The sequence below is a fragment of the Micromys minutus genome (genome assembly GCF_963924665.1).
Source record: "Micromys minutus genome assembly, chromosome: 21".
Taxonomy (NCBI): Eukaryota; Metazoa; Chordata; class Mammalia; order Rodentia; family Muridae; genus Micromys; species Micromys minutus.
The window spans coordinates 52,456,187-52,473,476 of record NC_137956.1 but is presented as its reverse complement, the minus strand read 5'-3'; the positions used below and the strand labels follow the sequence as shown (position 1 = coordinate 52,473,476).

The window sequence follows — 17,290 nt, the reverse complement described above, 5'->3', positions numbered from 1 at the left end:
AAAAGATAGCAACGGAGCTACATTACACTCTTTGTGTTCATATTAGATTTTGTCTGACTTGTTTTTGTAATTTTAGGTTTTTTTCCTTCATAATATAAAAATTGTTACTATTAATTACCTCAAGATATTGCTTTACATTTTCCATAACATAGATTTTAAGTTTAACTAAAGAAAAACAAAAGAAAGTATACTATCCTAGGAAATCCTTAGAATGACAAGCGCCTGTCAGCTGATACAACACAGTCGTTAGGACTTTAAAAAATAGTTGTGCAGTAGGAGAGTCTAGAACACAGTCCTCACTCTAGATACCAAGCCTGATGTAAAGAGGACACATAACATAATTTGATTAATACCACATCCTATAGTTGCTTTTCCTTAATTGTTAAGGAAAGATTGTCTTTCTAAACTCAAGAAGAGTGGGCTCCTGTTAAGGAGCTTTGTAGAACAAAGGAAATACCTTTATTTTGAATTTCTTCTAGAATATAAGGCTGAATAATGATAAATAATTTTCTCAAGTTTATTTTTTGTTTGAAATTTTTGCATTACCATGTCTGCTTGTTCTCATTTATTGTGTTTGCATTTTGCTTAGTAAGGCATTTCTTGTCACACAGTAAGAAAAATACATTCTTCTGAGGCTAGATCAATAGCATAGTGGATAAAATGTTAGCTGTACAAGCAAGAGGACTTGAGCTTTGATGCTCAACACTCATGTAGAAGCTGAGCATGGCTGTACATGCTGCACCCCAGCTCTGCTGAGTGCAGAGGAGGATCGCTCCAGGTTGGTGGTCAGTCAGCCCAGCCAAAGTGGTGAGTTCTGTGTTTGGTGAGAGAACTTGTCTCAAAATTAAGATAGAGAATGCTGGAAGAAAACATCTTGGTGTGCTTCTGGGCTCTGAACACACATGCCAGAGGGAACACACATGCCACACATGCACGAATAAACACACACACACACACACACACACACACACAACATTCTATGTGCTATAATACCTTTAGAGGATTTTAAATTTTATTTTTATTAATTCTTTCCACCTATCCAGAATTTAGTTTTTCTCACATGTAAAATGAAGTAAGAATTTTAATTTATGTATCTGCAATGTATTGCTAATTTTCCCACTGCCATTTAAGAAGTAATTAATTTTCTTTTCTTTTTTAAAAAAAGAATATAAAATTATTTATTGACCACTGTTCACCATTATTTACAATAAAGTAAATATACAGTTGGATGACATTCTGAAAATACAAAGTTACTTTTCTGGCTCATTAAACCAGATCCCAAATACTGAAAAGATTGATCTAACTAGTAAGGAATGAGTCAGGGTAAAGGAAAAGCATGCAGGTCATTAATTGATATTAGCAAATTTTGTTCACTCAGTCAGCAGGTCTTAAATTGCCAACATCGGCTCCAACCATGATTCTATTCCCACATCAAACAGATTCCATGAAACATAATCTTTTAGTACAGATTTTAACTTTGTGCAAAGGAATGTTGGTTCATCAGAGAAACCTTTACAAGACTGGCTGATGGAATCCTGCCTCTGTAGACCAGCTGGCTTCTTAAGTCCGAGCTCTAGAGTGCTGGGATTAAAGGTGTGCACCACCACACTCAGCCCAAGTCTTGTTACTGAATCACACTACTACTTTGTCTAATTTCATTTTCTGAAGGGGGGAGTTGATATGGACAACATTCTGTAAATAAATACTGTATTTATTGATAATACATCAATTCTCATGTGGTTGCTTTTAAACTCTCCAATAAATTCGACTCTGCTTAATTTGAAAGGTTATGGTTTAGGAAAATGTTCACAGTGATGGAATCTCATCAACTGTGTTTTCTTCAGTTGTTTTGAGTATTAAAAACAAGACAAAACAAACAAGTTATGTGTTCTATGTATACACTGCGTAAGAACAATAAACCCAGAATAGTCCTTTGTGTCCCAGTTAAAAATAAGTTCTGACCTTAGTAATGACTGTAAAATTTCCCCAGCGTTTAAGAAAAGCTATTCTTCAAAGCTGAGGAAATGCAACATGGTATCAAATATTCTATTGTTAAAGGAAGCCACTACAGAAAGCGAATGAATCAGTGCCTGTTGATGCAGAACAAAACACAAAAAATATCCCAACTACTGTCAATACTTTTAAAACCAGCATATCAAACTTAATTTTCATTAGAAATGCTATTTTTCTATACTAGTAATTCAAAACCCAAGATCCAGATTATATATATATTATATATTATACATTTATATATATATATATATATATTTATATATATTATATATATATATATATATATATAAATGTAAACAATTACTGTGTTTCATCTTCAGGACAAGAATGCCAAGTCAGCCTCTCCTCATAGAAGGCAATGACAATCTGAGGACACTTCATATTCTCCTCCTTTGTCAGAACCATGTCAGCCTCGTCTGACTCTTTCCATTTCATGAGAAACAGTAACTCTCCACTGCTGTCTGTGGCACCGGTTATTCGTTCAGGATCAAGTCCCCTGGCAAAGCCCCTTGGTTTGTCAGCAGCATCTCTTTTCTTCTTCGATTTGCTATCATCAGATTCACTGTTAGATAAAGATTTCCTTTTTGTACAATCTTTTTCTTTACCAGCTTTTTGAGAATTAAGAAATGCTTCAATTAATTCTGGACAATCTAAATTTTCTTCTGGTTCCCAAGTATTATCAGCATCTGTGAACCCCTTCGACTTCAGGAAATACTCCACCTTCCCATTCACTACACGACGGTCCAGTACTTTTTCTACCACAAATTCTTCAGGCTCTACCTCTTCAACATTTTTACTCTTTCCATTCTGTTTCTTTTCCATTTTTTGCAATGTAGTTTTATTGGAGGCCATTTTTTAAATTTAATCGGAGACTTGAAGAGTTCACCGCTCAGACGCTCAGGGCCACGGACCCTGCAGAGTCTCCCGCCTGCATGCTTCAGCTCTGCTACATCCGAGAGCAGAAAACCAAAAACCTCCTAACCCAAAATGTCCAGGAGATCTAGGACACAATGAGAAGACCAAACCTAAGGATAATAGGAATAGAAGTCGGCGAAGAATATCAACTAAGAGGCACAGTAAATATCTTCAACAAAATTGTAGAAGAAAACTTTTCTAACCTTAAGAATGAGATGACCATGAGCATAAAAGAAGCCTACAGAACTCCAAATAGAGTGGACCAAAAAAGAAATTCCTCCCGACACATAATAGTCAAGATGCCAAGTGCCCAAAGCAAAGAAAGAATACTAAAAGCAGTAAGGGAAAAAGGTCAGGTAACATATAAAGACAGACCAATCAGATTCACACCTAACTTCTCAACATAGACTATGAAAGCAAGAAGATCCTGGACAGACATCATGCAGACCCTAAGTGAACACAAGTGTCAGCCCAAGCTGCTATACCCAGCAAAACTCTCAATCACCATAGATGAAGAGACCAAGATATTCCAAGACAAAACTAAATTTACACAATATCTGACCACCAACCCAGCACTACAATGAATTATAGGTGGAAAACCTAATCAAGGAGGGAAACTACATCCTAGTAAAAACAAGAAAATACCAAAGCAAGACAACCAAAAGAAGAAAAACACACAGACACAATTCTACTTTCAAAAGCAAAATTAGCATAAAACAGCAACCACTAGTCCTTAATATCTGTTAACATAAATAAACTCAATTCCCCAATAAAAAGATACAGGCTATCAGACTGGATACATAAACAGAATCCAGCATTTTGCTGCATACAGGAAACTCATCGCAGAGACAAAGACAGACACTATCTCTGAGTAAAAGGTTGGGAAGAAACCTTCCAAGAAAACAGCTCCAAGAAGCAAGCTGGAGTGGCCATTCTAATATAGAATAAAGTAAATTTCCAACCAAAAGTTATTAAAAAAAGATAAGGAAGGACACTTTTTACTCATTATAGGGAAAATTTGTCGGGAGGAACTCTCAATCCTTAACATATATGCTCCAAATACAAGAGCACCCATATTCATTAAAAATAACCCTACTAAAGCTAAAAAATACATTGCACCCCACACAATAATAGTGGGAGACCTCAACATCCGACTCTCACCAATGGACAGATCATGGAAACAGAAACTGAACAAGGACACAGTAAAACTAGCAGAGGTTATGAACCAATTGGAATTAATAGATATCTACAGAACATATCATCATAAAACAAAAGAATACACCTTCTTCTCAGCACCTCACGGCACCTTCTCCAAAATTGACCATATAATCAGTCACTAAACAAGCCTCAATAGATATAAGAAGATTGAAATTCTTTCATGCATCCTATCATATCAACATGGTCTAAGGCTGGTCTTTAATAAGAACAAAGACAACTAAAAGCCCATATACACATGGAAACTAAACAATGCTCTATTAAACAATAACATGGTCAAAGAAGAAATAAAGAAAAAAATTAAGGATTTTCAAGAATTTAATGAAAACGAAAACACAACATACCATATCTGTGGGATGCAATGAAAGTAGTACTGAGAGGAAAACTTATAGCTCAGAGTAATTCCGAAAAGAAATTGGTGAGAGCATACACTAGCCACTTGACAGCACAGTTGAAAGCTCTAGAACACAAGGAAACAGATGCACCCAAGAGGAGTAAAGGACAAGAAATAGTCAAACTGAGAGCAGAAATAGACTAAATAGAAACAAAAAGAACCATTCAAAGAATCAACAAAACCAAGAGTTGGTTCTTTGAGAAAAATAACAAGATTGATAAACCCTTAGCCAGACTAACTAGAGGGAAAAGAGAGAGTATCCAAATTAAGAAAATCAGAAAGGAAAGTGGAGACATAACAACTGAAACTGAGGAAATTCAAGAAATTATCAGATCCTACTACAAAAGCCTATACTCACCAAAGCTGGAAAATCTGTAGGAAATGGATGAATTCCTAGACAGATACCAGATACTAAAGTTAAACCAGTACCAGGTAAACCATCTAAACAATCCCATAACACCTAAAGAAATAGAAGCAGTCATCAAAAGCCTCCCAACCCCCAAAAAAAAAAAAAAGCCCAGATCCAGATGGGTTCAGTGCAGAATTCTATCAGACATTTATTGATGACCTAATACCAATACTCTCCAAATTATTCCACAAAGTATAGTCAGATGAAACACTACATGACTCACGTTTCGAGGCCACAATAACCCTTGTTCCTGAACCACACAAAGACCCTACAAGGAAAGAGAACTTCAGACCAATCTCACTTATGAACATTGATGCAAAAATACTCAACAAAATCCTTGCAAACCGAATCTAAGAACACATCAAAACGATCATTTACCATGATCAAGTAGACTTTATCCCTGGGATGCAGGGATGGTTTAATATATGGAAATCCATCACTGTAATCCACTATATAAACATACTCCAAGAAAAAAAAAAAAAAAAAGACATGGTCATCTCACTAGATGCTCAGAAAGCATTTGACAAAATTTAACACCCCTTCATGTTAAAAGTCTTGGAAAGAACAGGAATCCAAGGCCCATACCTTAACACAATAAAAGCCATATACAGCAACTTAATAGCCAACTTCAAACTTAATGGAGAAAACCTTGAAGAAATCCCACTAAAATCAGGGAGTAGACAAGGCTGCCCACTCTCCCCCTACCTATTCAACATAGTACTCGATGTCTTGGCTGGTACAATTAGACAGGAAAAGAAAATCAAAGGGATACACTTTGGAAAGGAAGATGTAAAAACATCACTGTTTGCAACTGACATGATAGTGTAGGTAAGTGACCCCAAAAGTTCCACCAGAGAACTTCTACTGCTGATAAACAAGTTCAGCAAAGTGGATGGATATAAAATTAACTCAAAGAAATCAGTAACCTTCCTCTACTCAAAGGACAAACATGTGGAGAAAGAAATTAGGGAAAAGATACCCTTCACAATAGTCACAAAAACTATGAAATACCTTGGTGTGACTCTAACTAAGCAAGTGAAGGACCTGTATGACAAGAACTTCGAATCTCTAAAGAAGGAAATTTAGGAAGATCTCAGAAAATGGAAAGATCTTCCATGCTCATGGATTGGAAGGATAAACATTGTAAAACTGACCATCTTACCAAAAGCAATCTACAGATTCAATGCAATCCCCACCAAAATTCCAACCCAATTCTTCATAGAGTTGGAAACAGCAACGTGCAATTTCCTCGGGAATAATAAAAGACCTAGAATAGCGAAATCCATCCTCAACAACAAGAAAACATCTGTGGGAATCACCATCCCTGACCTCAAGCTATATTACAAGGCAATTGTGCTAAAAACTGCATGGTACTGGTACAGAAATAGGCACGTGGATCAATGGAATAGAATAGAAGATCCAGAAATGAGCCCTCACATATATGGTCACTTGATTTTTGACAAAGGAGCTGTAAACATTCAATGGAAAAAGGACAGCCTCTTCAACAAATGGTGTTGGTCCAGCTGGCACTCAGCATTCAGAAGAATGAAAATAGACCCTTTCTTATCTCCTTGTACAAAGTTCAAGTGCAAGTGGATAAAAGATCTCCACATTAAACCAGGTACACTGAAACTATTAGAAGAGAAAGTAGGGAAAATCTTAGAACACATAGACAAAGGAGAAAATTTCCTAAACAGAACACCAATGACTCGTGCTCTAATGTCAAATATTGACAAATGGGACTTACTGATATTGCATAGTTTCTGTGAGGCTAAGGACACTGTCAAGAAAACAAAATGGCAGCCAACAGGTTGGGAAAAGATCTTTACCAACACCACATCTGATAGAGTACTAATATCCAAGGTATACAAAGAACTCAAGAAGTTAGACACCAGAGAATCCAACAACCCTATAAAAATGGGGTACAGAACTAAACAAAAAGTTCTCAATTGAGAAATATTGAATGGCTGAGAAGCATCTAAGGAAGTGCCATACATCATTAGCCATCAGGGAAATGCAAGTCAAAACAAACCTGAGATTCCACCTCACACCATTCAGAATGGGTTAGTACAAAAATTCAGATGAAAGCAGATGCTGGTGATGATGGGGAGAAAAAGGAACACTTCTCCACTGTTGGTGAGGTTGTAAACTGGTACAACCACTCTGGAAATCAGTCTGGCTATTCCTCAGAAAATTGGACATAGTACTACCTGAAGACCCAGTTATTCCACTTCTGGGCATAGACCCCAGAGATGCTCCAACATATACCAAAGACACATGCACCACAATGTTCATAGCAGCCCTATTTACAATAGCCAGAAACTGGAAAGAACCCAGATGTTCTTCAGTAGATGGATGGATACAAAAATTGTGGTATATTTACACAATGGAGTACTATTCAGCTATCAGAAACAATGACTTCATGAAATTCTTAAGAAAATGAGTGCATCTAGTGATAATCATCCAGAGTGAGGTAACCCAGTCACAAAAGAACAGACATAATATGCAGTCACTAATAATTGGATACTAATCCTTCAAAACTCTGACCACCCCAGTAACTACTTACAGACTATATGAAGTTGAAGAAAAACAAAGGCCAAAACAAAACAAAACAAAACAAAAAAAAAAAAAAAAAAAAAAAACCCAACCATCATTTTACTTAATCTTTACACACCAAGAATACTTTGACTATTTCCAGGTTACATCTTGTTTTACATGTACTTTATGCTCATTGTAACTAGTAAGTTTTTATGGCATACTATCAAACCTTTAAAAAAACCAAGTACTTACAAAAAAGTATTCATATACTTTTATACAAAAAATGCTTTTAAAATATGTACATTTATCTTTACTTTTTACAATAAAGTTGTTCAATTAACAAACAAACAAAGAAACAAAAAACCAAATAAAAACATTTTTAAAGATTGGTTCATCTTTCATTATCAAATATAATACTTTTGTAATATAAAATGCAAATAAGTATCAAAACTCAAAATTTTTCAATTAAGTTGTTCAAACTGATACAGCTCAGACAGATGTTGTGAGCCATGTTTACTGCTTCTGTGAAAGGCTGCCTTCCTGGCAAAGTCAAGGCAGGTGAGGGTCTCCTGGCAGATTTTCTGGCATGCTGACTCATGGACTGATATGAAAAATACACTTGAAGCTCAAGGAGAGAGGCTGAACAATCTATTAATCTTGGTGGAAGGAACAAGGATGCCTCCAGATGGGAAGAGATATCCTGTGTATATACCAGCCATTGTTTCTGCTAGCTTGTAATTTTGCTTCCCATGGCACTATCAAGTATTAAAAGGCAAAGAAAAATAATCTTGAGACTAGTATGGTATTGACCTGCAGCCCTCCTGATCCTAACATTGTCTCTAAATCTTCTTTCTGTCTTTCCTATAAATGTCCTCATTTCCCCCCTCAGAGGCCGTTAGACTTTTGCTGGAGAGCCCAGTACAGATTGCACATAAATTCTTAGAATTGTCATTTGCAGCTGGCTTGAAAGCTACACAAATAACACATCAGACACATATCAATAAAAGAATCCTAAATATCTAAAGCAAAATTGGTACTTCTGTCTGCCTGGAGCTTCACAGACCCTCAGCTAAGCTGGAAGCCTATGGCATACCCCATGTTCTTAGGCACAGGGGACAGGAGGGAAATCCACTGAGAGTCCCCAGTACCTTGTCCTTTATGAGTGGCTGAAGCTCTACTGCTTGCTGGTGATAGGGATCTACCAAGAGGATTCATGGTTCAGACGTATCACCATGAAACAGCAAGGGCTGAATAAACATCTGTGTCTGTTGCTCAGTGCTCTTGACAAGTTTCCTGAGCAGGGAGTGAGCTGTTCATGTGTGGTTAGTCATTGCAAGACCTCCATCTAGCTATTCTTAGGACACAGGACATTGACATACTACGATATGCCACAATCTAGTTATGTATTTCCAGGTGAGAAGTTCTAACACAGCAAATAGATTCTGGAGCTGTTGTAATAGTTTGACTATGTACAAGTTCATCACAGAATGAATTTTAGGCAAATTGGAAAAAAGTAATACCATATAAATGATAGTTTATTAAATTATAAAAGGAAAAGAACTGCTTTTGGAAACTAAAAACCAAATTTCTAAATGCTTCATGACTTAAAATGAAAGCAGAACAAAAACTATGAAATATTTAAAACAGAATAAAAATAAAAGCATAGATCCATAATCCACTCCTGAAAGCTAAACTATTCAGAATACTTGTCCTTTTTATCGCAGGTCATTTGGTGATAATCCTAGCCTGAGGCTGCTCAATTTTAACAACGTGGCTCTATCAAGGACAACAAGAAAAAGAATTAAAAAATGCACAAATAAAAATATTGCTTTAGAAGCAACAACAACAATATGATTACGTAGAATAGAAGATATAAATTCCAAGAGAATGCCTGCAGCAACTCTGTGCCAACACATGTGAAAATGTAGACAATAGATAGCTTTCCAGATTTTCTTTCTAATTGGTAGAATATAGAAAAGTGGAATATACTCTTGAAGAAATTTAATTATTTTTATCAACCCAGCAGGTTTCCAACAAAAGAAACACACATGCCATGAAAACACTCTAAATTTCCCCAAAATTAATCAAATATGTTGGACAGATTGCAGGTTGTAATTCGGTGGTAAAATGTGTGCTTAGACTATCAAACCTTTAAAAAAATCAAGTACTGACAAAAATGTATTTGTATACTTTTATACAAAAATGCTTAAAATCTGTACATTTATCTTTGTTTTTTAAAGTAAAGTTGTTCAATTATAAAAAATATGTGCTTAGTATACACTAGGTCCTGGGTACCATCTCCAATACACACACACACACACACACACACACATACACACACACACACACACACACACACACACACATGAGGGATGAAGGATATGGAATAATTGTATAATTGTATGGTGTTAACATTTCACAACCTTCTGGTAAGTAAATGTTATAAGTCTGTTTATGCCAAGTTTTAGAGATATGTAAAATTCACCTTGTTCCGGCATATGTAGCAGAGGATGGCTTTGTGTGGCATCAAAGGGAGAGGAGGCTCTTTGTCCTGTGAAGGCTTGATGCCCCAGTGTAGGGAAATGCTAGGGCAGTGGGGTGGGGAGTTTATGAGTGGATGGGGGAGCATCCTCCTGGAGGCAGGGTGAGGGTGTTTTTGGAAAGGAAACAGGGAAGGGGAATAACATTTGAAATGTAAATAAACAAAATAACCAGAAAAAAAAAATCACCTTGTTCTACCATGTGAGTTATACATTAGTTTAGAAAACCCCTGTGTAGAAACTTAGCAATGTCTAAAACGCAAAGATGCTCTGATCCAGCACTTTGCATTTACATCTGCCTATACAAATTTCAATACCTGTGCCCCTCAAAACAAAAAGACCAATCAAATTGGTGCAGGAAGAACAAGAAGTGTGCTGAGATTCACAGCAGGGAAGGGGGCAGTACTTGGTCCCTCCTTAGAAAGTGTCCAGGGCTAGAGGAGGGACTGGCATTTTCAGTACCATCCCTCATGTCTTTCTCTGAGCATAGGCTGTTAAAAGGACAGAAAAAGCAGGGAGACAAATTTAGTCTAAAGGTCCATTCACCATGGTAGCCTGGTGAAGGCAGGAAGAGTGGCCACAGAGTAAGTAGCCAGATGGGGAACACAACTCCAGGCACACTCTGATACTAAGCACAGGTAGCACCAGCCACATTATTATGCACCATCAATACAAGTGGGTTTCTGGGTTCCAAATAGCAGCCAAGTAATCTCTATCAGTGTGAACTTGCTTAAAACTAGCTTCTTCTTCAGTAAGCACCCAGTCTTTCCTGTTCTGTGTTTAAGAGGAAGCTACCGCTATTGTGTTTACTGGTTCAGGTTTTTTCTTTTTTCTTTTTCTTTTGTTTTTTTGAGTCCAGGTTTCACACTGTGGCATAACTGGCTTTAAAAACTCATGACCTCCAGTCTCATCCTTCTGAGTACTGGATTTACAGGTGCATACCTCCATGTCTGTCTATGTTTTTTATAATCCTGAACATTTAAAGAGCAAGTGTTAGAGAAGGATGCTAGAGCAAGGGCTCCTGACCAATGCTTTATGTCAAACACAGGGACACCAGGGAATGGAGTAAGGAAGGCATACCCATTAACTCTCTGAGCCTCTTAAAACCAGGAGCTTCAAATCCAGACAGTAAGATCTGGATGGGGTAGTTCATGTCTCTAATTCCAGCACTTGAAAAGCTGAAGCTAAAAATTTGAGGCCAGCATGGGACAACATAGCGAGGGTAAAAAAAAAGCTGTAAGATTACAATAATAATATTGAAGGATTTATTCATCAGACTGTCTTCAGAAGTAACAGCTGCTACCTATTTGAGGGGGCTACCTGCCTCTGTGTCCTTCTGTGAAGGAGATTTCCACTGTGTCCGGGCTAAGTATAAAGGCGTTGACATTAGCTGTATCTTCACAGTTCGAGACTTATAAAGAATATAAAAGAATGTTTGAAAGAAAACAAGTTATCCTGTAAATAATACTGGTTTCCAATAGTTAGTATGAATGTATGTATGTATACTCAAATGAACCCAGTAGCTTGACTGTTAGTCAGAGCCGTGTAAGAGTCCTGTTAGTTTGGGAACATGTAGAAACCTTTTCTAATCTAAGTACGGCTTAATAACGAGCTACCTAGATGGATTCCAGGCTATAGTGCCCCATTCATTGGGGTGGTAATACTTCATCTCTTCAACTGTCCTCAACAATCCACCCCTGGGCTCTATATCTTAGTAAAATCCACACCAGAAAACAATCAAACATGTCTTCATTTGGGGTTAGATATGTTCCTCTTTTGGATCTTACTCATTGCTGACCACTTTATATCCCATGCTAGCCAGACTGACCCAACCCATTAGGTCTGGACTTGCCACTTCCCTTTATCAAAGCACAGCCATTCCCTGCTGCAAGCATTTCTTTCTTGGCAGTTTAGAGTTGAGACTTCACACTGCCATGTCTAAAGTTTTAGCTGGTTTTCCCCTGCTAAACACTTCATAAACCTTGTGAAACCTAAGAACTAGTGAGCTAGCATTTTTTTATGCAACATTGCTACAAAATGTCTGCTTTCTCTCTTCCTCCTTCCTTTTCTGACTAAAGCCTTCAATACTCTAATATTGGGGTGGCTGTGGTTTTAGAGCTACCTTGTTGTGGTCAATGAAGCACTCTCTATAATGGAGGAATTTGAAGCTTGATCATGGAAGTCGAAGTAGGTAATTTTTGATTTGTAATTCCACAAAGTCACTAGAGAGGCAATTAATGCTGCCGGATCATCTCACTGGCTCTTAAAATTTCACAAAGACTTCATCTGACTTCATTTTAACCTACTTCCATTAATTTTTCCTTGACTGAAGAAGTTCGATTTTCTATCATGATAGATTGGAGCATGACCTCTGAGTCTAGTGTTTTCATGGTAAAGAGGCATTGCCTCCAGAACCTTGGTTTCCCCAAGAGCAAAAAGAAAGAGGGCTATATTCCATTTCATGATATCTGTGGGTGTAATGAAGTTGCTTCTTACTCTTTACACTGTGTTTTACACACAAACACACACACACACACACACACACACACACGTAAAGGAAGCCTCTACCTAGATGTTTGCATTTTTGTTTTTGGCACCACCTATTTCATTATGACTCTAAAGAAGTAGAATTAAAAATAACTGGCAATACAAAAAAACAAAAACAAACAAACAAACAAACAAACAAACAAAAAACGGTCTCTCTCAAGTGAAGTGTTTAAAGTGTTTTTGAGTCCTACCTGGTTCCTCACACTTGTTCTTGTTAATGACATTCTGGGAGTTTTTGTAAGGTATGGAGGACAAGATTGCTTTGCTGGCAGTATGTTGGCTTAGGAATCTAATTTTGAGATATATATCTTGGGTCTGGATTCACAGCTGGAAAACTTCCTAATACCAGCATCTGCTCTTGATGTTTCTCCCATGTTCCTGACTGATGTTACACATGAGAAAAGTCTCACTTGCATACCCATGATTCAGGAAAGGGCACCTTGGCACATACAAGTGTCTCAGGCTTCACTCTAAGTGTGGGCACCTGAGCAATTCCTAGAATAATGAGCTGAGCCAAAGAAATTTTAGACTCTTGGTCTGGTATCCTTTAGATATTAGAAGCTATATGTAATCATGGGAGACGCTTAAAGGAAGAGTGAAGTGGATATATCAGGAGAAGGGACCTCTTGATTCCCAAGGGTCCTTCTCATCTGTCAGCAGCCCACTTTTGAGCTTCTTTTCCATGTCTGTCTTCAAATATCACAAAGTACCTTGTATTCTTCAAATACATTCTTTTTAATTTGTTGTCTTAAATTATTGTCGTTCACATTTCTAGGCTCCTCATGTACTGTGGTAGGTGGAAACTAAAGAGTTCCCATTTACTACTAGTCCAGGACCTCACTTGGAAAGCAAGTCACTGGCTTTAAAAGTAGGCACCTCTTTATTTCTATTTATATAATAGTAACCAGAGAACAGGTTGTTCCTCGTGCTCTTCCAGATAAACTGTTTTATATATTGTAATGATCCACTTGATTCAATGACACCCTGAGGGGGAAGGATGTTGTAATTCTACTTTACAGATGAGAAAACTGTTGTTGTGAGAGGTCTAAGAAACATGTCCAACTTCCCTTTTGCTAAGATGGCAGAGTCAGGAATTAAAAGGCCAGAATGCTCTGACTTAGGAGATCATTTTTTCATTTGTGCTCCATCTCACTTTTCATTCCACCAGCCACTCTAGATTTGTCATAAACTCCAGGATCCACCATCATGCCCTAGACATGGCCCTCTGTGTTTCTGTTCACACTGGTCATCCCTGGGGGCCTTTTTACAGACTTTGCCCAAACTTTCCTACAAAACCCACAGATTTCCTAATCCCTACTTCCTGTCCAAACTGTTTATAACAGCTTCCTCCTTTGAGCAGCTGTGACACATTATAATAGTTTTACTGTATGTTACATCTTGAGGCCGCTTTTCTTAATAGCTTCATTGCAAAAGCTACCAGATTCCTAAAGGAGATGCTTGTTTGTGATAGTTTCTACTTGCCTCCTCTATTCTCAGAATGTAGTACAATCTCTCAAACACAGTCTCTCAAAACTATACAGATGCCTGAGAAGTTAAATTACAAAAATGGGGAAGGAGGTAGAATGTGGATTTTATCTTGACAAAGTGGTAGTTCTTGGGCCATTTTGGATCTAGGAAGAACCTACGGAGGATAAATGTCACCCTAGAAAGAGGTATAACTTCAAGTAAAGTGACTCTTCTCTGTTAACATGAGTTCCAAAGGAGGATGATATCTGAGCAGGCAACAACAACAATAACTACAAGCATCACAGAACCAGAGTTAGATGCCCTTCAGCTTTGAGAGGGAGTTAAAGAGTGAAATACAATATCTGACAGCCAAGCATGCTTACATGAGTATTTCCATTCCTTTGTTCATACTGCAACCTGCTCAGGTCCTGCTGGCCATTCTTTGCAACTTTTTTTTTTAGTCTAAATATCTGAGGTCCCACAAGCTAACCCGAATCACCTCTGTTCGTAGCCATGATTACATTCAAGACAGACCTTGCTGCAGGACCAGCAAATGAAACTTAAAAGAAACACACAGCCATTCTCGTCTTGTTACTGGAATCAAAGGCAAACTTCTCTTTAAAGAGACACAGAAATAATGTAGTCTATATCAACACATTTCACACAAGATCATCTTGAAAGTAACAAATAAGTTTAGAAAGCCCCTTCTATCAGGTGCCTTCATTAAAAAGTCCCATGTTAGTGTTGGAGGGTCAACTGACTAAAGAAGAATCTCTTCCAGGGCTTCTAAGCATGCAAAGACCTTTCCCTTCTCAGTCACCTTTTTCTCTGCTGCTTTTAACTGAAGTATTATGAAGTTCTTGGAAGCAACTAGGACAAATTAATGGCAGCTTTTCACAAATATCCAGGAGTATAAATGACAGTTCATTGAATGGACAGTTCTGAAATAGTTCTCAATATAGATTGATGGTGACTGGTCACATATCATAGTGTATGATTGGAGCGATGTGGTTAGGATGACATCTGGCTCAAATTAGGCATTCTTTAATGCATATAAGGGAATGTCCTCTTATGAATGTAAAGAACAGCTTCTTGCTAAGAGATAAAGTCCATTTTTAGTTTGTAAGATCTTCCTTAATTTCCTAATTATATGACTTGAAATTGCCTTTTTATGATTTTTTTTTTTGAGACAAAAGTAGTATCTCTGGACTCTGGAGGAAGTGGATAGCTTGCAACTGAATACATTACTTTTCTGCTCCAAAGAAAGGTTGAAAGAAAGGTAGAAAGAAGAAAAGGCCAGAGTTTTATGCTAGATATAACTTGTCCATGACAATTTCTGTAACAATCTCACCTCCAGTCTCTCTATTCTGTCTCTCTATCCACATGAGCATTTCTCAAATTTAAACAGCCTGCCATTCTCTGGGGAGCTCAGTAAAAATGCAGACTTTGGTTCAGTAGGTCTGGATGAGGTTGGAGACCAGATCTTAATAAGTACATGATAATGTTGTGGTGTTATTCCATAGACTTTTCTGCAGGCACCGAGGTTCTTTTCATCAAAAACCCTTGTCACAGCAGTTCACTGACTTCCAATCATTATTCATCCATACTGGTTCCTTGGATTTCTTTCTTGAAAACTCTCAGAAAAATCACAAACACAACAAAACGAACAAACAAACATAAAAAGCCTGCTTCCTCAGAGTTTCAGGGGCTGAATTCAGGGTTATAGGTTATATATAGGAGGGATGGAGAATGGAGAGGCAGGAGGGAGGAATAAAGGAAGAAGAAAAAGGGGAAGTGGATGAGGAGAAAGAAACGTCTCTCTTGGTCCTAGGCTGCTTGGGTTTCAGTTTCTGAGCTGAACTCCCCTCCTCACCTGTTATATAAGTTTCCTCTTTGTGTTGTTGAAACTAACAACCTTTGAGTTTAAGCACTGAGAATAATTTCCTTCTCACTGGCCATTATAGTTTACTTGACTCAGCTCTCAGGCTTTTGAAAGGCTTCCTCTCTCTGTCCTCAGTCGACTCCCACACAGACTTATTACTAATATGTGTTAGGTTGATTTGTCAGCTTCTCTGGAAGATTCCTCTTTTTGCTTCTACATCAGTCTTCTTTCTGGGGAGGAGGGACTGTAAATGCTATATCATTCACACATTATTACTTTCCTGTAAATGCTGTAAATCTGCCTCGGTTATTGCTCTGTGCTGTCTGCAGAAGATTCAGTCACCTTCAAGGAACAGACTGGAGAGTCATAGACATTACTGACATGAGGTAGGATGTACCCTAGGTCTTTTCATTGCTGATTTCCTTACTCAGTCACTGGGTAATGTTCAAATAGGACAGTAAGGAAGTGAAGACCAGGCTGGACTATAGTAGCAGAAGCAGCACCTAATGGGCTCAGTTGAATGTTATGACCTTGGTTCTTGATTCTAGCCAAGCAGTCCAGTGAGTTTGACTTTGTGGCCAAAGTACAGACATCATCTAAATCTTCATCCAAATTTCAGGTAATCTGTTCTTTAGAACCACACTGTGAAGGGAGAGACCCAAGGGGGCTGAAACAATCTAGAACCAAGGAAGTATACTCCCCACTGTGATTGAGGCCTTAGCTCTGTTGTCAGGCAGTAACTACTGATAGAGAACTAATAATTACAGTTGGCCTCTTTCTCCACAGCAAAGACAGCCCTGCAAGTATAAGAATAAATTAGATGGCTTATTAATGTAGTCACAAGCTTTTTTATTCTTACTGGATATTTTATTTACTTACATTCCGAATGTTGTCCCCTTCTCCGTTTCCCCTCCACAAGTACCCTACCCCATCCTCTGCCCTCTGACTCTTTGAGGGTCCTCCCCCACCCACTCCTGCCTTTTCACCTACACTGGGGCATCAAGCCCTCACAAGACTGAAAGCCTCCACTCCCACTGATACCAGATAAGGCCATCCTCTGCTACATATGTGGCTGGAGCCATGGGTCCTTCCATTCCATTATGGTCCCTGTGCTCAGTCTGATGGTTGGCTGGGAACATCTGCAATCTGCATCTGTATTGGTGAGGCTCTGGCAGAGCCTCTCAGGGGATACAGATTGGAATCAGCAATAGTGTCTGGGTTTGGTGTCTGCAGATGGAATGCATCCCTAGGTGGGGCAGTCTTTGGATGACCTTTTCTTGAGTCTTTGCTCCACTGTTTGTCCCTGAATTTCCTTTAGACATGAACTATTCTGGGTTAAAAATTTTGAGATGGGTGAGTAGCCCTATCCC

General features: G+C 38.1%; 1 protein-coding gene across 1 annotated transcript; it reads right to left on the bottom strand.

Moving 5' to 3' along the window:
* Positions 1–2,313: 2,313 nt before the first annotated feature.
* Positions 2,314–2,966, bottom strand: LOC308434002 (chromobox protein homolog 3-like; the record flags this gene model as incomplete). Its single annotated transcript, XM_080934169.1, has 1 exon — positions 2,314–2,966. Exon 1 carries the CDS (start codon positions 2,863–2,865, stop codon positions 2,314–2,316), a length of 552 nt encoding a protein of 183 aa, XP_080790295.1. The 5' UTR covers positions 2,866–2,966.
* Between the last annotated feature and the right edge of the window lie 14,324 nt (positions 2,967–17,290).